This window comes from Ylistrum balloti, unplaced genomic scaffold (assembly GCF_031769215.1).
Source record: "Ylistrum balloti isolate Yb309-2 unplaced genomic scaffold, AGI_CSIRO_Ybal_v1 Utg369672, whole genome shotgun sequence".
Lineage (NCBI taxonomy): Eukaryota > Metazoa > Mollusca > Bivalvia > Pectinida > Pectinidae > Ylistrum > Ylistrum balloti.
The window spans coordinates 2,114,668-2,140,007 of record NW_026781917.1 but is presented as its reverse complement, the minus strand read 5'-3'; the positions used below and the strand labels follow the sequence as shown (position 1 = coordinate 2,140,007).

Here is a 25,340-nt window from a genome sequence, read left to right as displayed (position 1 = left end):
ATAAAAACATCAAATCTTGTTTCTTAATACATTTGTTTTCTCTTGCTTTCTTTATCTTCAATAGTTTTTATGATAGCTGAACAGTCAAAGGATTTAAAATTGAAAAGTATAATGACTGATCACATTATAAAAGCTTTAAATTTTGTTGTGCTCTTCACAATAACTGATTGTGTATGTGTATTACCAGAAACAAACCAATTCAGTAACTATACCAAAATATCAGTTACAGAGGAATGGTGGTTACCTGTATTTGGAAAGCATTACAAAATGATGAACTGATAGAATGACATTTTTTCTATTTGTGAAATTTAAAAACAATTAGACGTTCAAAATCTTACAACAATTTATTCCATATTCATCGGTATTGGTTGTCATGGATCATTTTCATTTCCTTTTTTTTTCTTTTTGACTAAACTGTTAGGGTACAAGATTTAAAAGTGTTGGATAAAACTTTCTTGCTCCAATATTTGACTATATTTAAGACTTGACAAACTCTACTCAAATGACACTACGACATCAAAATTAAAAATTATGATTTATTTTGTGACTCTTTTAATCTTAATTGAAAAAATCATCATAGTAGCATGACAACCAACAATTTTCTCTTTTATACAACAATCACATAATTTTATGAGATTTTTGTAAATGCTGCTTTTTTGAGTTTAGAGCAACAGAAATTTGGACATTTTCAGTCTCTTTGATGCTTCATTGTAAACTGTACAGATCAGCAAACAAATTTATTTGCTTGAACTCGCTGAATTTCAAATAAGTTGCTTATACAAAAATTTCCTAAAATTCTTCCATCTAATCAATCTTCCAATAAACCTTGTTTGTATCTATCAGAGGGAAAAAATTCCAGAATAAAAAATGAAATTAGAAGTAATTTTCAAAATCAGAAGTAAACAAAACAAGGCAATTCAACAAAGGGGCATAACTCTGTATTTGCTAAGGTGCACCACCCAATATCAGAATCACAATCTTAGGTTCTACAGAATGTGATATCAACTGTTCAATATTGTCAAAGTGGGATACAAGTTATGACTTTAATATTCAAAAGTTATCAACTGAACAAATATGCCCAATAAAGAGAGCATTATTAGGTTTATTGTATAAGAAAAAGACAGGCGACAATACCTTTCTTCTTGTGGATGAGTGCACCTGTCCTTTCCTGTAATGACCTAGGTTGTTGGTGGGGGATGGGGATATAAAATGGCTCCAGTTGATGGTATGGTAAAAATTCAATACTTGCACAGAAAAAACAATAGCTATGATGAATGCTAAATCTATTATTATGTTAAAAACTTTACATCACTGTAAGGGATATTAAAGCAGAAAAAAAAACAAAAAAACAAGAAAGCTCTTTGAAACATGACTGTGTAACATAAAAATGATGAGATAAACAAAAAAATTCACATCTTTTAAAATCTGAACTCATTCTGAGGATTCTAAATGTTACGTTTTATAAAAAAAATTGAATTAAACAAAGACAGTTTGTAGAAAAATCACTCTATGACTCAATCAGTGTGTTTAAAATTTTCAAAACTTTCAAAACAATAACTGACCTTCGGAATGAAATTGATTCTCATGTTATAATGCTCTTTCAACACATCACATATTATTGAGTAAATGACTACATCCCTCATATTCTTGTCAGCACTTACCAGTAAGATTGAGATTCCTACCTGATCACTTCCATTATATTGTTGCAGCAATACACACTCAAACCATTAAAAGTTCCTCGACAAATGTTGATTAATTTTTCCAAAGACAATTTATTCTTTCAAAGAATAACCTGCCTCCTTTACAATACAAGGAGAGCAAATAGATGGACCTATTTTCAAAATATTCAAATATAACTGATTCGGTTTTTCAGTCTCACACTAACAGTAAAGTATTAGTCTTCTACAGTAATCTCCATGAAAAAGGGGTTGGGGTCAAATATCTTGAAAATCTCTTGAGGTGGTGACCTATGAAAATGTTCTCAATCAAAAAGATTCTTATCAGTGTCAAATAAAAATCAACAAAATTGCTTACAGGTTGACTAGTTATTTTCATCATCAAATCCACAGTTGTCACATATACACAGCATACAGCATTAATACAGAATCTATAAACCAGAAAATATTCCAATATTCTTTCAATTCCTTCCATTTAGTAGATAACCACTAATGTATTCGTCTATGTCATGGTCTAGTGTTTTCTTTCTGGAAATCAGCTCTTAAAACTGTGGACGGGTCATTTTTTAGTTTATCAAGAACACGTTTCCTAAATTTTCCCTGTAGTCTTCCAAATTCCATAATGTCTTTTGGCTTTGAGTCGATCCAAAACTTGTCAAACTCAAACAGCATGTAGCCTGTAAATAAAAAAAAGACTATTATCATTACCAATGAAGATTGAAAAATATTCATTTTCCATTTCTTAAAGTATTATTGACATTATCTTTGTGTTGTTGAAATTTAATAAATTTAAATAAACAAAATATGGCAAGATAAGTGACCATAATGGTTTTTTGAATATATTTAAACTTGCATTGTCAGTTTAAGTCTAATTTGTGTCAAATAAATAACTCCAGATTATATCTTAAACACTTGACCCCAGATTCTGACATTAAAAAGAGTTCATCATATCATGAACATGGCCAGGCATGTTGAGCTACATTAGTCTTAATAACAACATAATTTTCTCTGAATCCGACTAACATTTTCTTCCATGACTGATATTTCTGTGTTTATCCGTTTGTTTTCTCCAGTACATGCTGACATTTTCTACACAACGTGATGACAAACTCATGCAACATTCTACATTTTCCTCACATTCTTGTGTATTCAAATTGATTCCTTGTTACTAACCCCATTTGGAGTAAGACAACTTATGATGTTAATAAAAATTCTACCTTTAGAGTGAGAAGTGAAATTTTCCCTATCAAAATACTAGATTTATGCATATTCATTTGGTACAAATTTTCTAAATGATCTTTTTTGTCTCTTCCATGAAAGTTTACTATTTCTAAAATAGAAAAAATAGCACAAATGTTCTTTATCTTTCTGATTATTTCTTCAAAAAGTTGAAAATATGTCTCACATGGTAAATGGGTGGTCAAGGAAAGCAGAAAAGTTATTATTTGTTTGTTTGAGTAGAAATAAAAACACTACTTTGTGTTTTTCATAACTTACAATATACTTCATGGAAATCCTGGAGGAAAGGTTGATCCTTTGATGTATTGTAGAAGTGTGTGCGTAGGGCTCCACTTTGTAACAGTTCATATGCGACTTTAGTCATATTGATGCCAACCACAGCATATGGATACCTAAAAAGAAAACAAAAAAATGAAAAGAAAAAACTCTTTTACAAATTTTTTTTTAACACAGGAGTTTCAGAAAAAAAATTCCAAGATTTCCAAAACAAGCACAGTAATATGGACATTAAAATTCATGTGAAAATGTTGTATTAATTCTAGTTGTATAACCCCAATGCTTGTATAGGTTATTACTGTAACCATATAATAGTAAAAACTTCTCCTAGCAGTATTCTTTTTTCTTTTTGAAGGATTCAAATCTTTTTTGTATTTCCAAGCATTTGGAGGGTTGCCAAGAATGGAACCCTGGGTTCACTGAGTCAAAGGGATGTTTAATACCTGGCCTTGGTTACTGTTCAAAGGCTGGTTAGTGGTAATCAGTGGTTAACGCAAATTTTCAAACATGTATCAAACATAATGGGAAATAATTTCTACCATTTCACAGCTATGGATTTGTTAAGATGTGTCAGATTGATATATTTTGAGTATAGTTTTGTTTTTAACTTTTTTTTTCTTTCAGTCACTACAATTGAATTCTGTCTTGAATCACATGTTTAAATAATAGTGGGGCTTTCATGCTGCTGGTGGTGAAACATGCCCATGGCATTAATAATGTCTTTCACTGGGGGTGTTCCTTCTCAGTTAGAAATCACATCTGCTATTTTTACCTATATTTCATATTTTACTTATATACCATTTCACATGGTCTATTTATTTCTGGAAGAAACAACTGATTACATAAAGAAAATTATATATATATATTTTTGGCAATTTTACACAGCCTTTTTAAGTGAAAATATAGTAAAACTTTCGAAGTTCAAGGGAGTACCAAAAAAACTTTGATACATCAAGACTTTGAATCATTCGTGGTAGGTTTTATCGCCATCATCATGTTCATGGCTATAGATGATTGATGACAAGATATTTCTACCTGAACAAACACAACATATACCAAAACTCAAGTTTAAATGAAAAGATGCATTTTCATCTTAAAACAAAATATTTTCATTCATGAAAAAAGATAAAATAAGAAATCGATAATGCATGCTTATGTCTACATTAGTGCTGTTATGTCCCATTTTAAATGAAACAGTCTTCAAGTGTTACAGTAATTACTTCAAGACTGATACATAGATGTTTTAGGCATTTATGAATTTAAAAGAAAGCAAATTAAGATCATAATGTCCAGAAACGACAGCATTAACATCATACATCTTTGGTCGTAGAAATTACAACAGAGTTTGCCGATGTTCTGACAACGGCTAGCCTGAATCAATCAGAGAATGCATGAGTGACAAATAAATCACTGTGTTTATCATGCTTTTATGCTTAATTCTAAAAAGTGACACTTTGTGAATGAGTGAAATCATTATACAAGTGATAGGATTTCCTGCAATTGTTTCCAAAATTCCATAAATTAGACCTAAGTAAATGTCATTACCACAATGGTGGTGGTGAACATCACACAACATCCCATTATTTTCTATCAAACATCATGGCTTGTAATTAAGCAATAAGATTTAAATCTGTATCCGGTCATTAATTAACCTCGTAACACAGAGCCAATGATAGCAGGCCATTGTAATCCCATTGTCAGGAAACACTCTTCATTGAAATGTATGAAATTTTGCCACAGGGCAAAAATGCCTGTACAGAACAGGTAAATGCTTTGATCAAATCATGAGGTGTCAATTACTGCGAGCAAGTTTGACTGTGTTTTGGCCACTTATCTAGAAACAAAGTATTTTTGATTTCTCAGACATTTTCCCAGTAAAGAATTACAAATGATGAAATCAATCACATTTTGATATCAGGATATACAAAACAGTTCATTCCTCAATACTCCCTAAATCTAGGATTAAAACTGATCACAAGATTTTTACTTCATATATATTGGTGCAATAATATCAATAAACAATAATCTTCCATTACAGGATGTACTTGCAAGCAAAACTTAGCAATTTGTGGGTGTAATAAACAAAAGTGGAACAAGGGTTGACAGGAATGGGTTATGCTCCCCAAATAGGACAAAATTTAACAATGAAAAATAGCAAAGGGCAATAACTCCCATATTATGCAAAAGAGAATCTTAGTTCTTGTGCACTGTCCTTCTCCTGCTTAAGATCTATCTATGAAGTTTTATGTTGATACCTCATTTAGTTTTTCTGTTAAGCTCGGAACAAAATTAAGACAGACAGACAAAACTGCGATTATATGCTCTCCATTCGGGAAGCATAATAACCCTGTGTAGAGCTAAGGTACAATATACAATATAATTTTACTTAATGTGCCTTCCTGGAACATACTCACAGGTGCAGGAAAAATTTGTAAAATTGTGGAAGACAGACATTCCAATGGAAGGTAAATGTTTAAAATCAAATTAGAATTCACAGTCAGTCTAAATTATAAAAATAACATATTTCCTATTATATATTAAATGTTCCTATTAATATAGAATATTTGTGCCTGCAAGCACCTGCTTTTGCAAATCCACTTATATTACATCATTATTAAATATTACGTTATGTATTAGCAACTTCATTATTACCTGTAGTGAGAGATTAAGTAAGACGTATTTACCAATAGGTTGGATGGTGGGAGCGTGATAAAATTCTCTGACACTGCTCCGAGTGCTCCACAGCGAAATATCTAGAGAAGAAAACATCCATCAACTAATCAATGATTACATTTACCAATACAAACTCAAAGCTGGAATAAACAAAAGGCTTCCATTGCTATTCCTGTAATAAATGTCTCCTTTTATGCATATCACTTTTTCCTATTTTCCCCCAAATATAATATGCATTATTTACATTTATTACCAAATTTTGAATCTAATTCCTGAATACATGAAACGAAAGTCATGGCAGATGGCAGATATTAATTTTACAAAATGGTAGTATCATTATACAAATAATGTAAAGTTCAAACATGTGAGTTAAAAATATATCTTATCAACAATAATGGAGGTCACCGATTCAAAAGTATTTCAAATTAGTATAGTATTTAAGATCTACATTTTTCCCTTCTCATTTATAGTAACACTATACAATGACACTTTAATGAATGTTCATAAGATTTAACAATAACTTTACCATATCATAACATTGTGATCAATATATTCAAGACACATCTGTGTGAATACTAACAGAAGTTGGTACAAGCCCAGAATGCCCATGCCCCGGAAGTCAGTCTTGGGGTCGTCACCTTGGAAACCAATTTCTTTCCATTGGTCGCTGATCCTCATCTCAAGTTTAACATCAGGCATCATGACCTTCCATAACTGTCCAGGTGAAAATACACAGGTAATTTACATATGAATATCCAGGTAAATACACAGGAATTCAAACAAATTTACAAAAAAAAATTTACAAATAAATTAACAACTAAATGCATATGCAAATTTATGAACAGGTCAACACATTGTTTGATATATGGACAAAAAGGTAAATCATTTATGGGCAAGATAAATAAACAAGTAGCTAAGATGCAGGATAATATGCACTTCGATAAACAAGCTTGTACATAATTATGTAATGCTTGTTTGTTTGTTTCCTTGGTTTTTGCACCATGAACACCAAGATACAGAGTTTTCTTGTATTCTTGTATGTACCTCACTGAACAAATAGGGGAGACCCTTTTCATGCCATTCAGAACAATCAGGGTTAAGTGTCTTGTCCATAGACACAACCACGTCAATGTAGACTGGTCTATTTCTCAGCTTCCAGAGAAAAACAAACTATACTGATAGTAAGTGTTAAACCACACACCTAGGATTTCCACCCGAGGTTACATAGGCCAACAAATAAGACAAAGGTTATAATTATAGTATCAAAATGTATAAAATGATATGAAGTTGAAGGTAAATTAGAACAAGATGACAGATAGTGTTGCATGCAACACTCATCCCCTGATGTTAATTACATTTTCTAAGCAACACAGATGCGAGGCCCTAAAATGGTGATAAATGAAAGTGACCTTCAAGCCTTTACAGTTGACCTTTTGACTCCTAATTTGATCCCACCATTTATATTTTCTAATAATGAGATTGCATCAAGTTTCAATACAATCGGTCAACAACATTATCTGGAAGCCAAAACGTATGAAGTTTCAACCATTCCACCATTTCTCGAGTTATCGTCTGGTAACCAACATCCAGACAGATGGGCGGACTGACAGACAAGGAGTCAAGTACTAAGTCTCCTCTGGCTTCACTAACTTATAGCAATACAGGTGAGATTATTGGTTATAACTGATGTACAAAAAGGCAGGTACAATACACAAAGGCAAAATGATATAAGATTTAAAAAAAAAATAAAGATAACGCGTGAATTAACAGTAAATCTTATGATACAAATAGGACACAAGTGTGGTTGTAATTGTCTGGCTTCACTGCACAGTACATCACAAAACAGGATGAGCTGTAAGTCATGTGTGGTTGTAATTGTCTGGCTTCACTGCACAGTACATCACAAAACAGGATGAGCTGTAAGTCATGTGTGGTTGTAATTGTCTGGCTTCACTGCACAGTACATCACAAAACAGGATGAGCTGTAAGTCATGTGTGGTTGTAATTGTCTGGCTTCACTGCACAGTACATCACAAAACAGGATGAGCTGTAAGTCACGGTAATCATTTACAGGATAGGATGAAATTCATGAGTTCAAATAATAACACTTTGATATCTGCAATATTCAGAATGCTTACGATTAATTTGACTGATGACAGTGAACACACACAGCACAATACCTTCAATAGCTTTGTTTCATGATCTGGATTTTCTGCGGAATATGGCACTTTTTTTATGCTGTCCACTTCATTCTTCAGTTTTTTATATCCACAAATCTGACAGAGACAGACTTGGAAACAGTCCATAAATCTGAGACACAATAAGAAAAGTGTTAATTCAATATTTACATCAGCACCACTGATAACTTAATATAGACCTTCAGGTAACAAGGATTACATTAAAAAAATCTAATGCAATTATCTAAATGTTCTACTTAGGAGACTATTTCCTTTCAAAAGTGTCAACTTAAATATGTGCATAAAACTCAGTTGAGTTGCCTCCCTTTAGCAATGATCTAATGTATCTCAAACAATAGAATGTGCCCTTGCCACTCTGTATAGATCTCCTATCTGTTTTCTTTAAACAATTCCAACACTATACTGGTCAGCCTATAAGCCTTAGAATAATTAACTCACCCATATAAATTGTCATTCAGTAGCATGTTCAACAAATACTTCTTTATTTTCCTGTAATAAGCCCACCTGATTACTTTGAGACACAGGTGTTGTAATGCCCTCTGTGCTAATTGGAACAGGGTAAAAGCGACAACCTTTACAATGTGACATTTTGTTCTGAAACCATTCAATCTGTGTAAGTTTCACTATGTTTAAACTATTTTCTTTTTATAAAAAAAATTAAACCGAAAGTAATGGTTACCATCTAATGGATTCCACTTGCTTCCAATGAGTTTACAGTGACCATTGTTTACAACAACCACCTGTTTACAGTGACCACTTGTTTACAATGATCAATTGTTTACAATGAACATTGTTAACAACAACCACCTGTTGACAGTGACCACTTGTTTACAATGATCAATTGTTTACAATGACCATTGTTTACAACAACCACTTGTTTACAGGGAACATTGCTAACAACCACTTGTTTACAGTGACCACCTGTTGACAGTGATCACCTGTTTACAATGACCATTGTTTACAACAACCACTTGTTTACAGCGATCATTGTTTAGAGCGACCACCTGTTTATGAATTTTTTTTCTATTTTAGGAGTTTGATGCCTAATAAAGGATAAATTGACATAAATACAGGGCAATGAAACTTTGGTATGACTGCAGAACTACAACAGATTCAGGAGTTATATATTTGCAGGGTAACTTAAGTGCTTAACTTTCTAATGTTAACCTCTCAATGTTATATGTTCTTCAGGTTATGAAACCAAATACTACCTGGGATGGACCTCCGCTACAATGGACTTAATGGTCATCACCTCTTGAGCAGCAACTGTAACATCTGGGATGTTGTCAGACTTGTAGAGCTCCTTCAGACAGGTCACCCCAGAGAGCTTCAGCGACTTTTCTTAATAAGTAAATAAAAAACTAAATATTAATTTTCAAATTTTTAGTAAAAACCAAATAATTGTGGTATCTGTTGAAAAGTCAATTCTCACCAATTCTCTTGGTACGTTTAGCGCCCTCATCATACTGGTATGATATGCGCAGAAGCTCACACTGACCAGTGTACTTGCGAAGTACCCACTTCCACATTGGTCTCACCAGGTAAAAGTACAATGCCGTCCAGGCATTCCCAAGCCACTCTGTTACCATGGAGACACAATTTTTTTACACATCCAGAGGAAGAAGGTAATCTCTCTGTTGTCTCTGTTTCTGGAACAGTCCAAAACAGATTCATATGACGGAAAATACTTTGTACTCACTAATGCCAAATTTACTAGAAGATAAAAGCATAGCTAAAGTCAGACTGTGAGACATAAATGCCTTCATTACCAACAAATAAGTAGTATCAATTTTTGACAAATTTCTATAAACAGTAACAATAACCTTGGCCTGACCTCTGCCTTCAGGAACTCTTTCAAGGTATTTTCGAACCTAACATTTGTTTCAACATAAATCAAATTCCCTAAAGTAATAGGTTGTTTCAGTGACTTTGAATCATGATGAGAAAAAGCATAAATTGTATTTATTGTATATACAGTATATACTGTGTCTTTCCTATGAAAAATTCAAGCATAAATATGACATTAGCTGCGACTTTCTAAAATATCATGGCATAGCATCAGTAATAACAAAAGCACTACACAAACATCAACAAAATAATGAACATGTATCAATAAAATACCAGTATATTCTCTTAAGTTTAGAAGTTATTCTAAAAAGCAAGATGGAAGCTAGACGCATGTATAAGGCATTATGTAAAAATAATGTCACACCCACTGGTAAATTAAAATGGATTAACTACAATATCAATGATGACACATGGAAACAAATCTATATCCTTCCTTTCAAAGTTACTAAAAATACTAAATTTCAATGGCTTCAATATGAAATTAATCACCACATTTTGATTACCAATTCAGATTTAAGATGGGATCAACTGATATTTCTCTTTGTTCATTATGTAAAACAGATAGAGAAACAATTGAACACATCTTTTGGGATTGTCAAGAAGTGAGATGATTGCTACTTAACTTTGAGAGATTGTCTCAGATTTTTCATACTAACTTTGTATTAGATAAGAAATCTTTCATCTTTGGAATTTTAAGTAATGATAAAGCAAAGGCTACAGTCGATAATGTGATAAGTTTAAGATTATATATTATTATATATAAAAAACAAAATGTCTTAAAAACAGCCTTTCTATATTAGCACTTATTAATGAAATTAGGAAAACATATAAAGTACAAAAGCGCATATCAGAAAATCAACATGAAGCCAAGAAATCAAAAACCCAGGGAGAGAATGGTCAACTTTATCAAAGCCTGATTGTGACACCTAACCTTTCTTTCTATTTTTTCAAGAGCTGCTTATTTAATTATAATAACAGAAATATTTATGTCCCTTCTGTAAAGAACAACCAATAAAAATTGATAAGCATCATGCTTCTTACAGCCCTGCATTTTGTTACATTGTTTGTCTTATGTCTTGGCTATCTATTTATTATCTCTTGTCTGGTCACTGTCCATTTGTCCGTCCTGTTTGTTTACCCTGCTTTGTTGTTTATGTAAGGAGATTTATTTGTTTGTCTGTCTATTTATATTAGGTATACCAGAATATTTTTTTTATTATAATATAGCTAAATGTGTCAGAATGTTGAATGAGAGGCCTCCTGCGTGATGGCATTCAGCTGTTCGAGGATTGATCCCAGGGCTCCTCAACCCTGGCAGCCTCCTTTAAGTTAATTGCTGAGGAAATAAATATTTTTCTAAACCTGAAAAAAAAAGAAGAAATAACCAACTAAATTTCAAATTTTCTTTAAAAGTCTATTTTAATATTCTAGATTTCAAAAGAAAATTTGAAATCTAGTCAATTTTTTTTGGTTCTTGAGTTATAAATCACTTATTATAATCTTATATTGGGTTTTGGGATGCAGTCCTAGACTGGGTACAGCGCCACTGATCGCTGGCATTAAAATTGGTCAATCTTGTTCATCAAACACTCACTGAAAAGATAAAACATTTCTTTTTGGGGTTTATGTACTTGTTCCTAAGATCTGTCGCCTCTTGAATATCAAAAAACATAATTGATATAAATATGTTCAGTTTTTCCTTCCTAAGAGCTATACGACTTGTCACTGTAACACACACATGGACAGTGTATCAAAAATTAATCTCTGTGATATGGCAGAAGAATGTTTACTTTAGGCTTTAAACTGCATATTGTCTCCAAAAAAGATTACCTTCCAAATCATTTCATTAACTATGTTATACTATAATTTAAGGCACTGACACTGCTCAAGGAGTTGGACAAAAGTGCAGTTTTTTTACATGTGAATTCATGGATCGTTTTTTAAAAGCGATGGTCATCCGTAATACATCAACTGAATTGCATCAGAAATAGCAATTAATTTTTAATATATATGTACATGAGCATTCTATTTATCCCACCACATAAAACTGTCAATCTATTTACTATGTCAGCTATGTAAATATATTGACATATAGTTTATTATACGCTATGCTTTAGAACATATATGCAAATGCAGATAACCTTAACGAAATTGTGTTGTGACGGGTACCTATCAATTCTGGTATTGAGTATCTTGGTATGAAACGAAGGAAAAGAACTTGATTTGACATAGTAATAATCAGTTCTTCTTGTTTTCAAAGAACTCCATCTATATTTATAATTACGTTCTTATGTGTTAGATCAGACACCAACTTACCACAATAGTTATATATAAAATAGTCTTTAAACAGGTGAAACTTAGTTAAAATGAGACAGTTTGGTGTACAAAACACCCATGTGGGTTAAACCGGAAGTAAACAATGAATTGACAGATGGCGCAGTCGTTGAACACATACACGGCAAATTTCAATTGGTCAATCTATGATAAGATTATTTACCGTATCCATTATTTTGCGTAGATATTTTGGCATTGACAGTAGATGTTTATGTCATTCTTATTAACATATCGTGTTTTCTCGCAATATAAACCAGTAACTCAGGTGCGCGATGCATATTATAAACGGAAATGGGTCAATATAGGGTTACCAAGTTACAACCAATCACGAATCCGCAATTCCGATATGAAGTAAAGCTGATGTATTTAGTTTCGCACAAAATATTTAATTACATAGCAAACATTTATTTCTATCACCTGCTGATTATAACAGTGTCAGATATTCTTGTTAATAATACCGCTAATTTAAAGATATGCAGTGATCTTCAAAATCTGATGTTTTCATTTTTCACCTGTCGGGAAAATGAAAAATTTCTTGTGATACAGTGGAAACAGCATGGCGCGGGTAGCTTGTCACAGAGAAAAGATGTCAGTAGAATGGTTTCATTTTGTATTATTATTTCACAGTATTCAGAATTATTTCCCACATACAACAGCAGTAGAAAGTCACAATCAAGGTAAAGTATATATCTTTTCTTATATATTGTCTGATTATTGGAATTTCCAGTTAATTTTGGGTACACAAGTGTCACCTCTGTAACCGTAACGTAAATGTTTACAAACAAATGAATCGTTGATCAGACCAAATTTACATTTGCTTATCAGCGTTGTGTGTGGATTTAAATAGTATCTCTGAATTCAAATGACTTCTACACGCATCAGAATACAATACGATGCTTTGGGATTTACATCATTTATGTGTTTACAGCGTTACAAATGTACATATATAGGACACATTTTATCATCCGGATACGATAACAAGTCGTGGTGTACTATCAGATAGATCTGGGTCAATATCTCTAATTTACACATAACAACCCACAATATGAACAGATTGATACCTGAAGTATGTATTTAGTATCACCAATGACCAGCATATTCGTTTAGTAACACATGTATACAGAGTGCATGCAGGATGGTCTGTGAACTTGTGTCCCCCTCCTTGCAAAAATTCCTCTCCTGCGAGATTATTTTTGTGTTTTCATTCATTTGCTAAGTCCACTACAGTATATCATGGGTTGTTTTTGCTTGTATTTTATATGTTAGATTTATAAGTTAACTGGGGGACTATAAATATCTATTATTCATCATCCATTTATGAAGAACAATTTAGTTTGCAAATTGTGTTAACGAGGTCCTTTTTCTTAATTTGTACTCGATAATCATCAATCTTGTAGCGTTCTATTATTACACGCATTCAAGTCCTTATTGTTTGTCAAATATATTGAAACCTTGGTGATTGCCCTATTTCCTTGTTTGTAACTGTATTGTTCATAGTAACAGTGAAATATTGTACACATGCAACTTATAGTTTCCGTAGACCATGCTTAATTTTGTTTGTTCTTCCTGTTGTGTAAACAGCAAAGTAGTTTATATACAATTTCTTCCCGTAGATATATTCTGAGTTTTTACATGATGTCATTTATTTGGAGGCCATCCATAAATGAATTTAATTTAATATGTACCAAGAGTCAGATTTCTCTCCCTTATTAAGTTAAAACAGGTCTGGATCATGAGTTGATATATAACTCATTTCATTCTAAATGATACAACAGCAAATATTTCCTAAATTTATAAAAATTATACTTGTGTTAATTATAATGTTTGATCTAAAGGCAATTACTGGTTGGAGTAACCATATGCATGACATAGTAAATGATTAGATGGATGAAATAATAAATATTGCATGCCACAATAATCTTTTGTGTCGTCTCCAACCAGGTGTGAACATGAACACATTACTCGATATATATATATATGTGCAATACATTAGAATATGTATTCCCCTGAATCCTGAAATGTTTTTGCTTTATTGATCATTGGTGGTAAACTGTCGGTGGATATATTGAATAAATATCCTTTCAATTTTTCAGATATAATGGATTTTTTGAAGGCAATTATTTTTGCATATTAAATGTTTTGACTTACAGGCGACTAGTTCATATACTTGTAGGATTTCTTAGCACATTGAGAAACATGATCTTTATACTTGTTTACGTTCTCAGCCCCATATTTTCACAGATATGTTAAGAATAGAAATGGTCAGGTACAACTATTTATGGTCCAGTGGTAATATATATGTATAAAAGATTCAGTTACATATACTATATAGCATACAATTTGAATTCGTTTCTTATTGAGAACAAGACCCCATTAACAAAAAAGGTGTAAAAATTATACATGACCGATTACCTATAACAAATCTTTGAAGAACCCGCCTCCTGTCTGTTGGATTGATTCATACCTATTTAAGCTCACCCCTTCTCATCAATCCCCTGCATACCCTAGGGTATCCAGGCGGGAGGCGAATAACCTGCAGACCTCTATTAAATACAACAGCGGTGTTGGCTCTATCCTTTACTCAATTATACATAACGTTATCATCATGTGATTTGGTTTTCTGTCCATGTTTACTTCACAATATTTAAAATACTTGGAAAAAAAAAAGATTAGTCCTTATATTGCCATAATTGTCAGCTGTTGTCAAAAACCCAAACCACAATGTCCACATTATCACCTGGAACTGCAATGTCAGTTAAAATTCAGGTAATTACTAAGGAATGAGGATGTAATTATGGTTTAAGTAACTATCCAATTACTATACTACAAAAGCTGAAAAAGCAACAGAGTAAATGTTGTTTTCCAGGGTAATTCACAACAGCTAAATTCTGGAATTTATGGTTAGCTGGAGATTTTTAAGGAGAAGTTTAAATTTGATCACAAAGTTTTATTGTATGGAGGTAAAATGAAATACATCCGGTATTAAAATACATGTTTCAGTGGAAGGTAAAGTTTGATAATTCAGGTATATAGTCGGTAGAGCTGACACATACAGTAATTGTAAATAGAAAATTGGTCAGGAATATCATGTGGTGCCTACTTTTTATATTATGTCTCCCGATTCATTCTTCTACTTAAATTAGTTAGTTAATGATTAGATCTTGCTGTTATGCTATAACTAGTCTTGAAAAATGAATGGTCTTTCAAGAATGTTGGTTTGTACTTACATAATGTACCTATTGTTATGAACAAGCTATGTCGGTATAATATAATGATGTGATTGTTTGAGGGTGCTCAACCTCCAGTTGTATGTTTCTATTACATACCTCAAACACACAGGCAAAATTGAATGTGGAAATTATCAATGAAAAGGAAAGAAACTCTAAATGCAAATATTCCATTTGACATACAAGTTGGTTTACCAGAAGCCAGTAATGTACCTCCTATGTGAAATTTCATTAGCCAATATCATGAAATAATAGAAAAAATTATTATGAATTTACTTCAATTTTAAATCCTGGACATTTTGGGAAGATGCCACCTTGTAAAAAGTTGGAAATTGAGCTAAAAGTATGAAAGAGAGGAGGATGGGGGTATAGCATTTAGATTATTCACATGCAAAATTTTGTAACTTTTTAGCAATTGGATAGAATCGTCTTTCCCAAGTATACAACCACATTATACAAAGGTTCAGTGCACAATATCAGCTTTCCAAGGAACACAATTTACATAATCAGGCCTAGACCTTCCCCAGAGGTTGCATCAGGACGTTCTCCTGAGGTTGTGTTTGTATTCCACTGATTTTGCTATAATGGCCACTCATGTTAACTTTGAAATGACTTCAATTACAGATACCCAGATTTATCTGATTACGACGGAAACTGGTTTAGTTATGTTCACATTATGAGGTTTAAGTTAGAGCAGAATTTTATGGTCAGAAGTATTGTCACATACAGCAGTATAATGTTTATTTCTTTCAAAACCGGTTACATGTGGGAACTGTAATATATACATGTATGACCAAAGAATTCATGTTTTGCATTTCAGACTATACATTAAAAATTGTCATGGTTTATGGATGTTCCACAACTCATTAAATCTAGACAGAAACATGTTGATCTATACCAACCCTATGCAGCATACAGTCCCTTAACACTTCCTCAATGTTTCTGTTTTATTTCCAACTTCCTGTTTACCATTGACATGGATATATATGTAACTTCAGTTGTGCAATAACTTGTAACTTGTTTTTATTAAAGTGCCATTCTAGGAATATAAGATTTCAGTGGTTTTCAAATATTTCAGTCATAGTCTCCTGTTTTTTCTGTACCCACTAGATCTCTCCGTTACTAGTCTCATCAAAATTTTGGAGATGGAGCTCTGAACTCACTAAAACAAAATCCTGCAAAAAATTTGTGTTGAATATTAATTACATTTTATAATTATTATACAAGTAAAATCATATGTTTTTGTGTGATGCAATTTTTTTGATGCATCACTATATTTCATGGATAGATATATTGAACAATGGCTCAATCAATTTATACTAATTTCAATGGTTTGATGACAGGAATTTGTCAATTAACAATAAAAATTCCCACAAAAATGATTGATTTTACAGTAACATGCAATTGATGTACAATGGGATGATCTCTTTAAATACTAATTATTCAATTATAAAGAACATTTCACAGTCAGTTTTTATTTACGTTCTAAATAACCTTGTAAAAACAAAGAGACTTTATGATGTATAGAATTATATCAAAGGGAAAAAGTTTTTGTAATGTTCACACTTATTTGAATATCAAACAGAAAATTATGACACCATTAATTGACAATATATTGTGATAACACAGTAATAATTTGTATGTAATAGGCTTTATTATCAGTTCTGAAATCAGACATTAGAAAGATTCCTATTAAAAGTAGAAAAAGTTCTGCATATATTGGCAGCTGCTATGGCAACTGTTTATATTTATTACTGTTTCATTGATTGGATGAAGAAATGAAACCCAAGTGTGTCTCTTACTGTCAAATGAAGAGATATTCTGAAATATTCTCTTCAGTTAAGTGTGATTTGGTACTGGGAATAAATGTTAGAATATATTGGACCAATTTCTGACAAGCAAGAAAATAAAACCAGATGATCTTATTTTTGTTCATATATACAATGATGACTCTGGGACCATTTAGGTTTTTCAAAATTTTCAGTATCAATTGTTTTCTTTATGCTTAATTTCAATTTCTTGTTTCAGTGTTAGAGTTGCCTTTAAGCAGCCTTCAGTGAGGCACCAATCTTTTTTCATTGAAACTGCCATTATCCATGAAAATAGTTCCATGCAATAGCTTTTAAACTTGCAAATACATGCAATACCAGTAACTTGCATATGTTCCATTTTGCCAAGATCTTCAATTCAATGTATCAGTGACCATCATTGATTTTTGAACTATTACAAGTTGTTTCGTATTCAAATGTACAAGTACAAATATGAAAGGGATTCTTTTTCAATTCATTTCTTACAGTCACTTCCCCATACATGTTTGATTTTGAATCGGATCCCACATTTCATTATAAATATATATATATATATATATATATATAAATATATTTGTATATGCATGTCTTTTTCAATGGAATTCTGACTACATGATAATAATAAAACATCAGGTGTGTTGCAATATTTAACAAATCTTTTTTTTCCTAAATGTATGATATGTACAAGAGCAAGATTGCTGTTTTTTTATATTGTAAATATACAATTTAAAGTTAAGCACTGTTGATCAGTTGGTCATTCTTTTCCAACTTATGTATAATCTAGTTATTACAGAACCATGAATCAGACTCTGAAGGTCTCATGATTCAACATCATTGGCGACAGCTGGTATTCACAGTGCATGCATACCAAATACACAACACTTGTGACAATATCAAACGCCAACAGAATGACCATCACAAACAATGTGCATTTTCACTGACAGTTGTTTACTTTAGAAATACAGTATAGATCATTCCTATTCTCACTAAAAATGCCAATTTGTAGATTTTTCAATTAAAGTGAAAATTCTTGTTCCTTTATCTAATACCATTGTATAGATAAATTGCTAAAATCTAATTCCAAAATTAGAAATCACCTTCTGCTCCAAAACTGACTAGGAATTACTCATAAAATTCATTGTTTTGAAAAATTTTAAAAATTCATTAATACTGAAAAATTCTGGTAGATGAGGGTTAACAAAAATTTTACTTTGAATTCCAGATACTTTCCCAAATGTAGTACAATATGCCTGTGTTTAGTACAGGCCCGTTTCTTCTTGTATAAATATAGATTCATTAATTTCTTACACATTGAGGTCTCTATTGACATTAAGAATTTACATTTTGCTTTAAATTCTTGCAGCTTTTATACAGACAGACAACCATCTTACATACATAGGTGGAACAAGAGACCTGACCGGCATTCCTTTAGATGTGAGTATATTCTCTAGCTGAGAAACAGAGGATATTTCTCTTGTTTCTGTTAATTTTAAGGCACTTGGGATTGTCCTGCCATAATTCTGTGCAATCTGAAAGTTTTATGTAAGTTTCTCTGGTTGGTATTGAATACCATTTTAGAAATAGTTTAGGAAAAAATATTTGATGGCCTTCAGCAGACAGTTGTATCACATTTCTAAGAGACTAGCAGATTAACAGTTTAGTAGGTGAACTCATGGTCAAGTCTTTCAATGTCTGCATGAGACAAGGATCAAAATTTCTGGGAATTGTTTGGCCATGTTGTCAGGTTTATCACCCATTTCTGTGGAACATTTCCTGATGTTACAGCCTGTTTCATTAAATCAAAAACTTTTTTAATTGCTTATTTTGATGCAATATAGAAACAATGTAACCATTGAAATGACAAGTTACGAATAAATCATAAATCATGACTTTCTAAGACACACCAACTGATCGAAGACTTAGTCTTGTCAATAGTCTTCAATGACAAATTGCATTTGAAAAGTGATTCTTTCAGTTTCACATAAAAACTTTCATTAATCTTTATATGATTCAGTGTAAACTTAATATGCAAATATAGGTTATCAATTTAAATACATAGTTTTTTACTCTGTATAACCTTTGATGTTGGTACACAGCTCTATAATCGAATGCCCATGTTCTTTAAAAACCTTTGAATTTTATTTCCAGGTAAAACCAGGTCATTTACATGAATATGATAGGTAAGTCTGCTATCTTGGCATGTTATTTGTGTACAATTTCCTGTGATGTGCTTGGTGTCTATTTCGGGTGAAAAGTTCACCTTGAAAGATCAGTGTAAAAGACCGAGTAATACATTAAATTGCACATTGATGTAACACATAGATAATACAGATGTTGTGAGGTCCGTTTGGAATCCAGAAATTCTTCTTAACCTTTCATGGGCTGTTTGTCAAAAAATCATGAGAAATTTGTGTGTTTTTATTATTGGCCAATGTGGGAGTATTTAGAGTGTAATTTTTCTCTGTAGATATGGGCACTACGTAGCCAATTCATGAGCACTATTTCATCAGTTCGAAAAGTGTAATTTTTCTCTGTAGATATGGGCACTACATAGCCAATTCATGAGCACTATTTCATCAGTTCGAAAAGTGTAATTTTTCTCTGTAGATATGGGCACTACATAGCCAATTCATGAGGACTATTTCACCAGTTCGAAAAGCGTAATTTTTCTCTGTAGATATGGGCACTACATAGCCAATTCATGAGCACTATTTCATCAGTTCGAAAAGCGTAATTTTTCTCTGTAGATATGGGCACTACGTAGCCAATTCATGAGCACTATTTCACCAGTTCGAAAAGCGTAATTTTTCTCTGTAGATATGGGCACTACGTAACCAATTCATGAGCACTATTTCACCAGTTCAAAAGAATATTTTAGCGAAGTGCTACCAATCCATTTCAGCGAGATTGAAGTTGATTTTGTATTAGCCCCTACAAGAGAAACTCAGTTCTACAAATATTTGGCATCTGACAACATTGTAATATCAGATGAATTGAAAACATTGATTGATAAATGCATTCATTAAAAACAAAATGAAAGACCTGTTTTTAAGAATCGAGTATACTGCATTCCATTTTTGCACAGAATATAATAGATTTATTTTCAAAAAATTCTTTGATGATGATGTTTTTTCCCCTGTGAACAACTGATTAAAATTCTACGTTTTTCATTTGTTTAGAACCAATTCAATCATATTTTCAGTTTATGATAAAATGATAAATAGTTGCGTTACGTTATTGAATATAAATTTGACAGCTTGATTAAAGTTGTTGACATGAAAGCTTGATAGAGCACGTTGGTAGTTTGTGCAATGCAAACATTTTATTGCCCAAGACTCTGTACAGAATATTTTTCAAATAAAGTCAAATATGATGTGTCATACCAATGGTTAGTAACAAAGTCTCACTGTGTTATTTTCACCTGTAATGAAGTTTGCTTTTATGTAAGAAAAATGGAAGCAAATAGCTTTATTGACATGCTCAAATCATGCTCATCATTGACAGATCTGATAATATTGAGACAAAGTGCTTGTTAATGTATTAGAAATTATGTGTAATTGAATAGGTTTGTTATAAATGAATTATCTACACACCTAAGAAATTGAGATCACAGGATGTGCTAGAAATGTCTCTCATAAAGATCATCTCCATCATCTACTCTGTGAAGGGAACAGCCAGCTGTGGACCTTTCCCCATATTGTATATCGTATGTCTGGGTCCAGGCCCTCCCTATATAGTGTATAGCTTAAAATGATGATATATTGAAGGGATCAATAATGGTCTGTGTGTATTTATGTCTGCTGGCACTGCTTCCGCACAGGATATTTGTACCAATCACCATCGTCCAGGTAGAACATTACCTGAGCATAAATAGACTGAGGCATCTGTTACAATGGACAATATGACACTTTCGCATCATAGCCCACGGTTCCATACCTTGGGGATCTGTCCCGTAAAAAACACTGGAGCTCGCATAGCTTCCATAAAGGAAATCTCTTATGTTGCTTATTGCAACTTTGTGGGCAGTAAAGTTTATATTGAATATATATGAAGGTCATTGATTGCTGTTTCTTTTCATGTACCTAGCAATATTTCTGTTTATTAATTTATCCTGTATCGATCGTCAGTCGCCGATTTTATGCAGACGATAATGGGATGCAGGTGATTTTAATGTTGTACATTATTGAAGATCATATCAATAGTAAATCTCCTAGTCTGGAATCGAATCTGAAATATTGGTCACATCAAAAGATTATAGGTCTTCAACAAAATAAATTTTCCAACATATCACTTTTGCTTCAAATTCTATCAACAGTGCTTTCATTGATGAAATTGCGTATTTCCATCTTTTGCAAACTAAAAAAAATTATGTATACACACAAATGTACAAGTTTTTGAACAAACAGTGTATTTGTAATCATTGGTCATAATAGTAATATAATGCCAGTGTATTAAAGTGTCAAGGACAAGTGCATAGATATGATTGATTTATTTGTTATCCAGCATATATATAGGAACATTTACCCCATGTCCGTGTTTTGTGTTGTGTAACATAAAGGTAGATTATTAACACATGAGTTGGTACATTCAATCAGTGTTGGTCCCATTGTGAGCTTGTCCTAATTAGTTGTTTCCTCCTAAATTAAAGCAATGTTTGGTTGTGAATTCTGAGATGACCATATTCTGTGTGTACCTGCACATATATAATACACCTGTGTATCTATGTACTCAATGTATTGTTTACAACTCAATATGTTGATATCCTCCGCCAAATTCAATACGTAGAATTGATTACATGTTAGTCTGTAGTTGAAGTTGATGGTTAAACACATATAAACACAGGTTTGGCTATATATATAAATGACAAATATAATTATGAAACCCAGACTTAAGAAATTTTCATATACAATGTATATAGAATTCATATCAATGGATAAATTTCTTACTTAGGATTTAGTGATCATGCTTTTATCAAGTCACTAATTATCAGGATCAGGAAGACAGTCGAGCGTTATTAAGGAAAAATTGAGCCCTGTTAACATCTAGTTGGTTATATTGGACTGTGATTAGTGTTAATGTGTGGACAGAAATCTGTTGACCTTGTGTTATTCTTATATGGCTCCATTGTTTGTAAATGAGTGAAAGTGAACAGGTTATTTCTTGATTAATGTTGTATTGTCAGATGAGGTTGTTAGCTATCTGTCACCTTCACGATTGGCTCCCGAGGGAAGTGCACAAGGTCCATGTATGACCCAATTCTGTGTCATGTTTTGATGGTAATGTAATAAAGTGCTGTGATGTTGTGGAACATGGTGACACTGTAGTAGTTCCGTTGGTGTAGTGATGGCACATGATCTCCTACTAGATGGCAGCACGGATTGCAGACCAGTTCTGTCATACAGACTGTTGCTGGATATGCCTGGCTCGGTGATATTGATCTTGGGGCTCATTCATAATACATCTCCATTGGTACTGTACTGTATCCATATATTGTAGTGTGTATCAGGGTACATGCAGGTCACACAGTGTCACACTCGACCGATTTTGTGTTTTTAATACCTGTTTGACGGCCACAGCTAACATACAAGTATCTGATGTCCTGGTGTGTAGTTTCGATCGTATGCCAAGTTTATGTGTGGATTCCAGCTGAATGCATTCGTACAAATTGTAACTGGCATACTTCACCTGTAAAACACAATACTCTCTTGTCATGTTGTTACCAGATTTGTGTCCTAGTATTCTTGTCAAATAAAGTGAAAAATATATTGAATGTAAAAAGTCCTCCATGCTTAAATGGACACATTTAAAATTTGAAATGCATTAAAGTTATATTGTGAATGGTTGTCAATAGTGGGCTGTTTTTTTTTTTTCTCAAACGGTAAATTCAATTTTTTAAAAGAAATTGTGAGCAAGTTATAAATATATTAATGTAGAAAATGCTCTTAATTCATTCTTTGAAGTTTAAGATTGAAACTTGAAGTGATATATTATATAGGTAATGGGGTCTCTTATCAGAAGCTGAATTATAGGATAATAAAGTAGTAGTTAAGTTGATGTGAAGGACTTTTTAAATTATGGCTCTATAAAGTCAAGGCTAATTGAGAGTTTTTGATAATTATAAATATTTGCTCAATGAAAAGAACAGAGTTTTTATCTTCAATTTGAAATTTGGTGATATAAATAGAAAATACTGAAAAAAGTCATGATTTTGAAAAGACATCAATTGAATTATAATTAAAATTTCCAATGTAAGTTACATACATGTGATGTTTGACACTAATAATAGGCCCTTGTTTGGAAATAAACTCCTACTTGTCTATTGCTGTTCCTTACAATTACCAATAAAAGATTTTTACATTGTCTGGTAATAAGCCCAAACCTGACCTTGTATCGGATATACTCTAAGCTTAATGTAGGATCAGTTTGCTTTACTAGAAGGCACCAGACCAAAAAAAACACAGATATTCATATTTTTGATAATTTGTCTCTATACAAGCCCATGTCTTGTAATGCACCTGCTTATTTTTTCACTGTTAACTTGTAATCTGTCAGACTTACTTCATTGTCCTGTAATAAGCCCTCTTTGACTCAGCAAGTAATATGATGGCTTTCTGGGCTTGCTGTAGGATAAATACAGTATGAAAAATATTCATTCCTAGAATTTAAATGATGAATATTGAACAAAGAGTACAGTTGGTGAATCAATACATGTTTATGTAATGAATATATTAGTTAGGATATATCAGTGAAAGTGCAAATCCTTGTTAAACATACACTGTGTAAGGGGCCCTGTGGTAGGGATGGGAAATTGATAAAAACTCATAATCAGTTATCAGTTAATATCTTATTAGCTTCCCAATGTAGTAAATAGATTACATCATCAGGATCAGCGGACTTGTGTTTAATATTCATAGAAAGTAAATGCATTCTCCATTTCTTATTCATAATATGAATATTATTTTTCGCTAAAACGCAAGAAAACATTTAATGTACCGAAGATCAATTATGAAAAATTACAATCTATCATTGCATCAAATGAAGTTAAACAATTATCAGGTAGGTAATCAATTATATCAGACCTGTTTTACCATATATATATACACACACCATATATGGGCTTCATTCCCATAGCAATTAATTTCACAATATGGCTAAATTTCCAAAATCTGTAGTTTACTTCTTAAAATACCCTTATCTGCCGATCAATTTTCTTACCAAGATGAAATAGATGGTCCTTGCTCTTAACAACAGAAAAAACATTTCCAGTTATAAGCCCATCCATGTCTGTTAATTGCTGTTCATAACATTGCTAAGAAATCTTATCCCATTCTCCTGCATTTAGCTAAACCTTAAAATTATATGTCTCCTCTCATGGGCCTGTTAAAGGATAAATATTTATTTTTCAATCACCTGTTCATACATATGCTTGTGTCTAAAATCAATATTTCAATAAACAATCATTATATAGATATATTTAATATATAGTTTTACCTGTAAAGTTACAAATATGACAGCAAACCCTGAGGTGTATTGACCACCTGTACCACTGTACAGGTAATAAGTAAAATATTGATTGACATTCAAGCATAACTATATGTTGTATCCTGCATAACCATGGCAGTGCCCATCCTGATGTGGATCAGAATGACTTGATGAATTATTTATTGCGAAAAAAGAATAGAAAGTCTGTAAACATGATGTGTAGCTTTAAACAGGTGCTTACATTTGTTGATAGAAACATATTTCAGTACCCTTACAATATCCGTAAATCTGATTATTTGATTTATATTAAGCTTAAGAGTTTCTGGGATGTATATAGGTCCTATACAATCATAAGAGGTTATATGTGAACTCAGCGACACTACCAAATAAGATATTGAGCCCATGTTGGCCCACTTACTTCAGTTTCATTATATTCAGAATAACCAATAAATACAAATATTATTTTACAATAGTTGTGAAATAGGTTATTTCAATTCATATTAATCGCTCCACTTAGCACAGATGTAAGTGCTTCATTTGAAAGGAAACTGAAGCACCCAGGGGAAAAAAGTGGTTATG

General features: G+C 32.3%; 2 protein-coding genes across 3 annotated transcripts in view; one reads left to right on the top strand and one right to left on the bottom strand.

Moving 5' to 3' along the window:
- Nucleotides 1-329: 329 nt before the first annotated feature.
- Nucleotides 330-12,513, bottom strand: LOC132562717 (ELMO domain-containing protein 2-like). Of its 2 annotated transcripts, none has more exons than XM_060227485.1 (8): nt 12,408-12,513; nt 9,495-9,711; nt 9,274-9,403; nt 8,045-8,174; nt 6,445-6,578; nt 5,876-5,944; nt 3,174-3,307; nt 330-2,353 (listed from the first exon to the last, which is right to left on the bottom strand). In XM_060227485.1, the coding sequence occupies exons 2-8, from the start codon at nt 9,649-9,651 to the stop codon at nt 2,184-2,186; spliced, it is 924 nt and encodes a 307-aa protein (XP_060083468.1). In that variant the 5' UTR covers nt 9,652-9,711; nt 12,408-12,513; the 3' UTR covers nt 330-2,183. The 2 variants fall into 2 exon arrangements, with proteins under 2 accessions (XP_060083468.1, XP_060083462.1); XM_060227479.1 differs by lacking the exon at nt 12,408-12,513 and adding an exon at nt 12,227-12,329.
- A 287-nt stretch (nt 12,514-12,800) lies between these two features.
- Nucleotides 12,801-25,340, top strand: part of LOC132562522 (transmembrane protein 131-like) — a 55,247-nt gene continuing 42,707 nt past the window's right edge. Inside the window, exons 1-3 of the mRNA XM_060227271.1 lie at nt 12,801-12,921; nt 18,643-18,713; nt 19,428-19,459. Of these exons, the coding sequence (XP_060083254.1) occupies nt 12,801-12,921; nt 18,643-18,713; nt 19,428-19,459 (224 nt within the window). The remainder of the gene's footprint in view (nt 12,922-18,642; nt 18,714-19,427; nt 19,460-25,340) is intronic.

Excerpts from the sequence above, each read along its gene's own strand:
- LOC132562717 (XM_060227485.1), bottom strand. The coding sequence starts at position 9,651 with ATGGTAACAGAGTGGCTTGGGAATGCCTGGACGGCATTGTACTTTTAC. Across the intron at positions 6,579-8,044 it reads ATGAAACAAAGCTATTGAAG|TTATGGAAGGTCATGATGCC; the intron begins GTATTGTGCTGT and ends TCACCTGGACAG. Across the intron at positions 2,354-3,173 it reads GGATTTCCATGAAGTATATT|GCTACATGCTGTTTGAGTTT; the intron begins GTAAGTTATGAA and ends TTTTATTTACAG.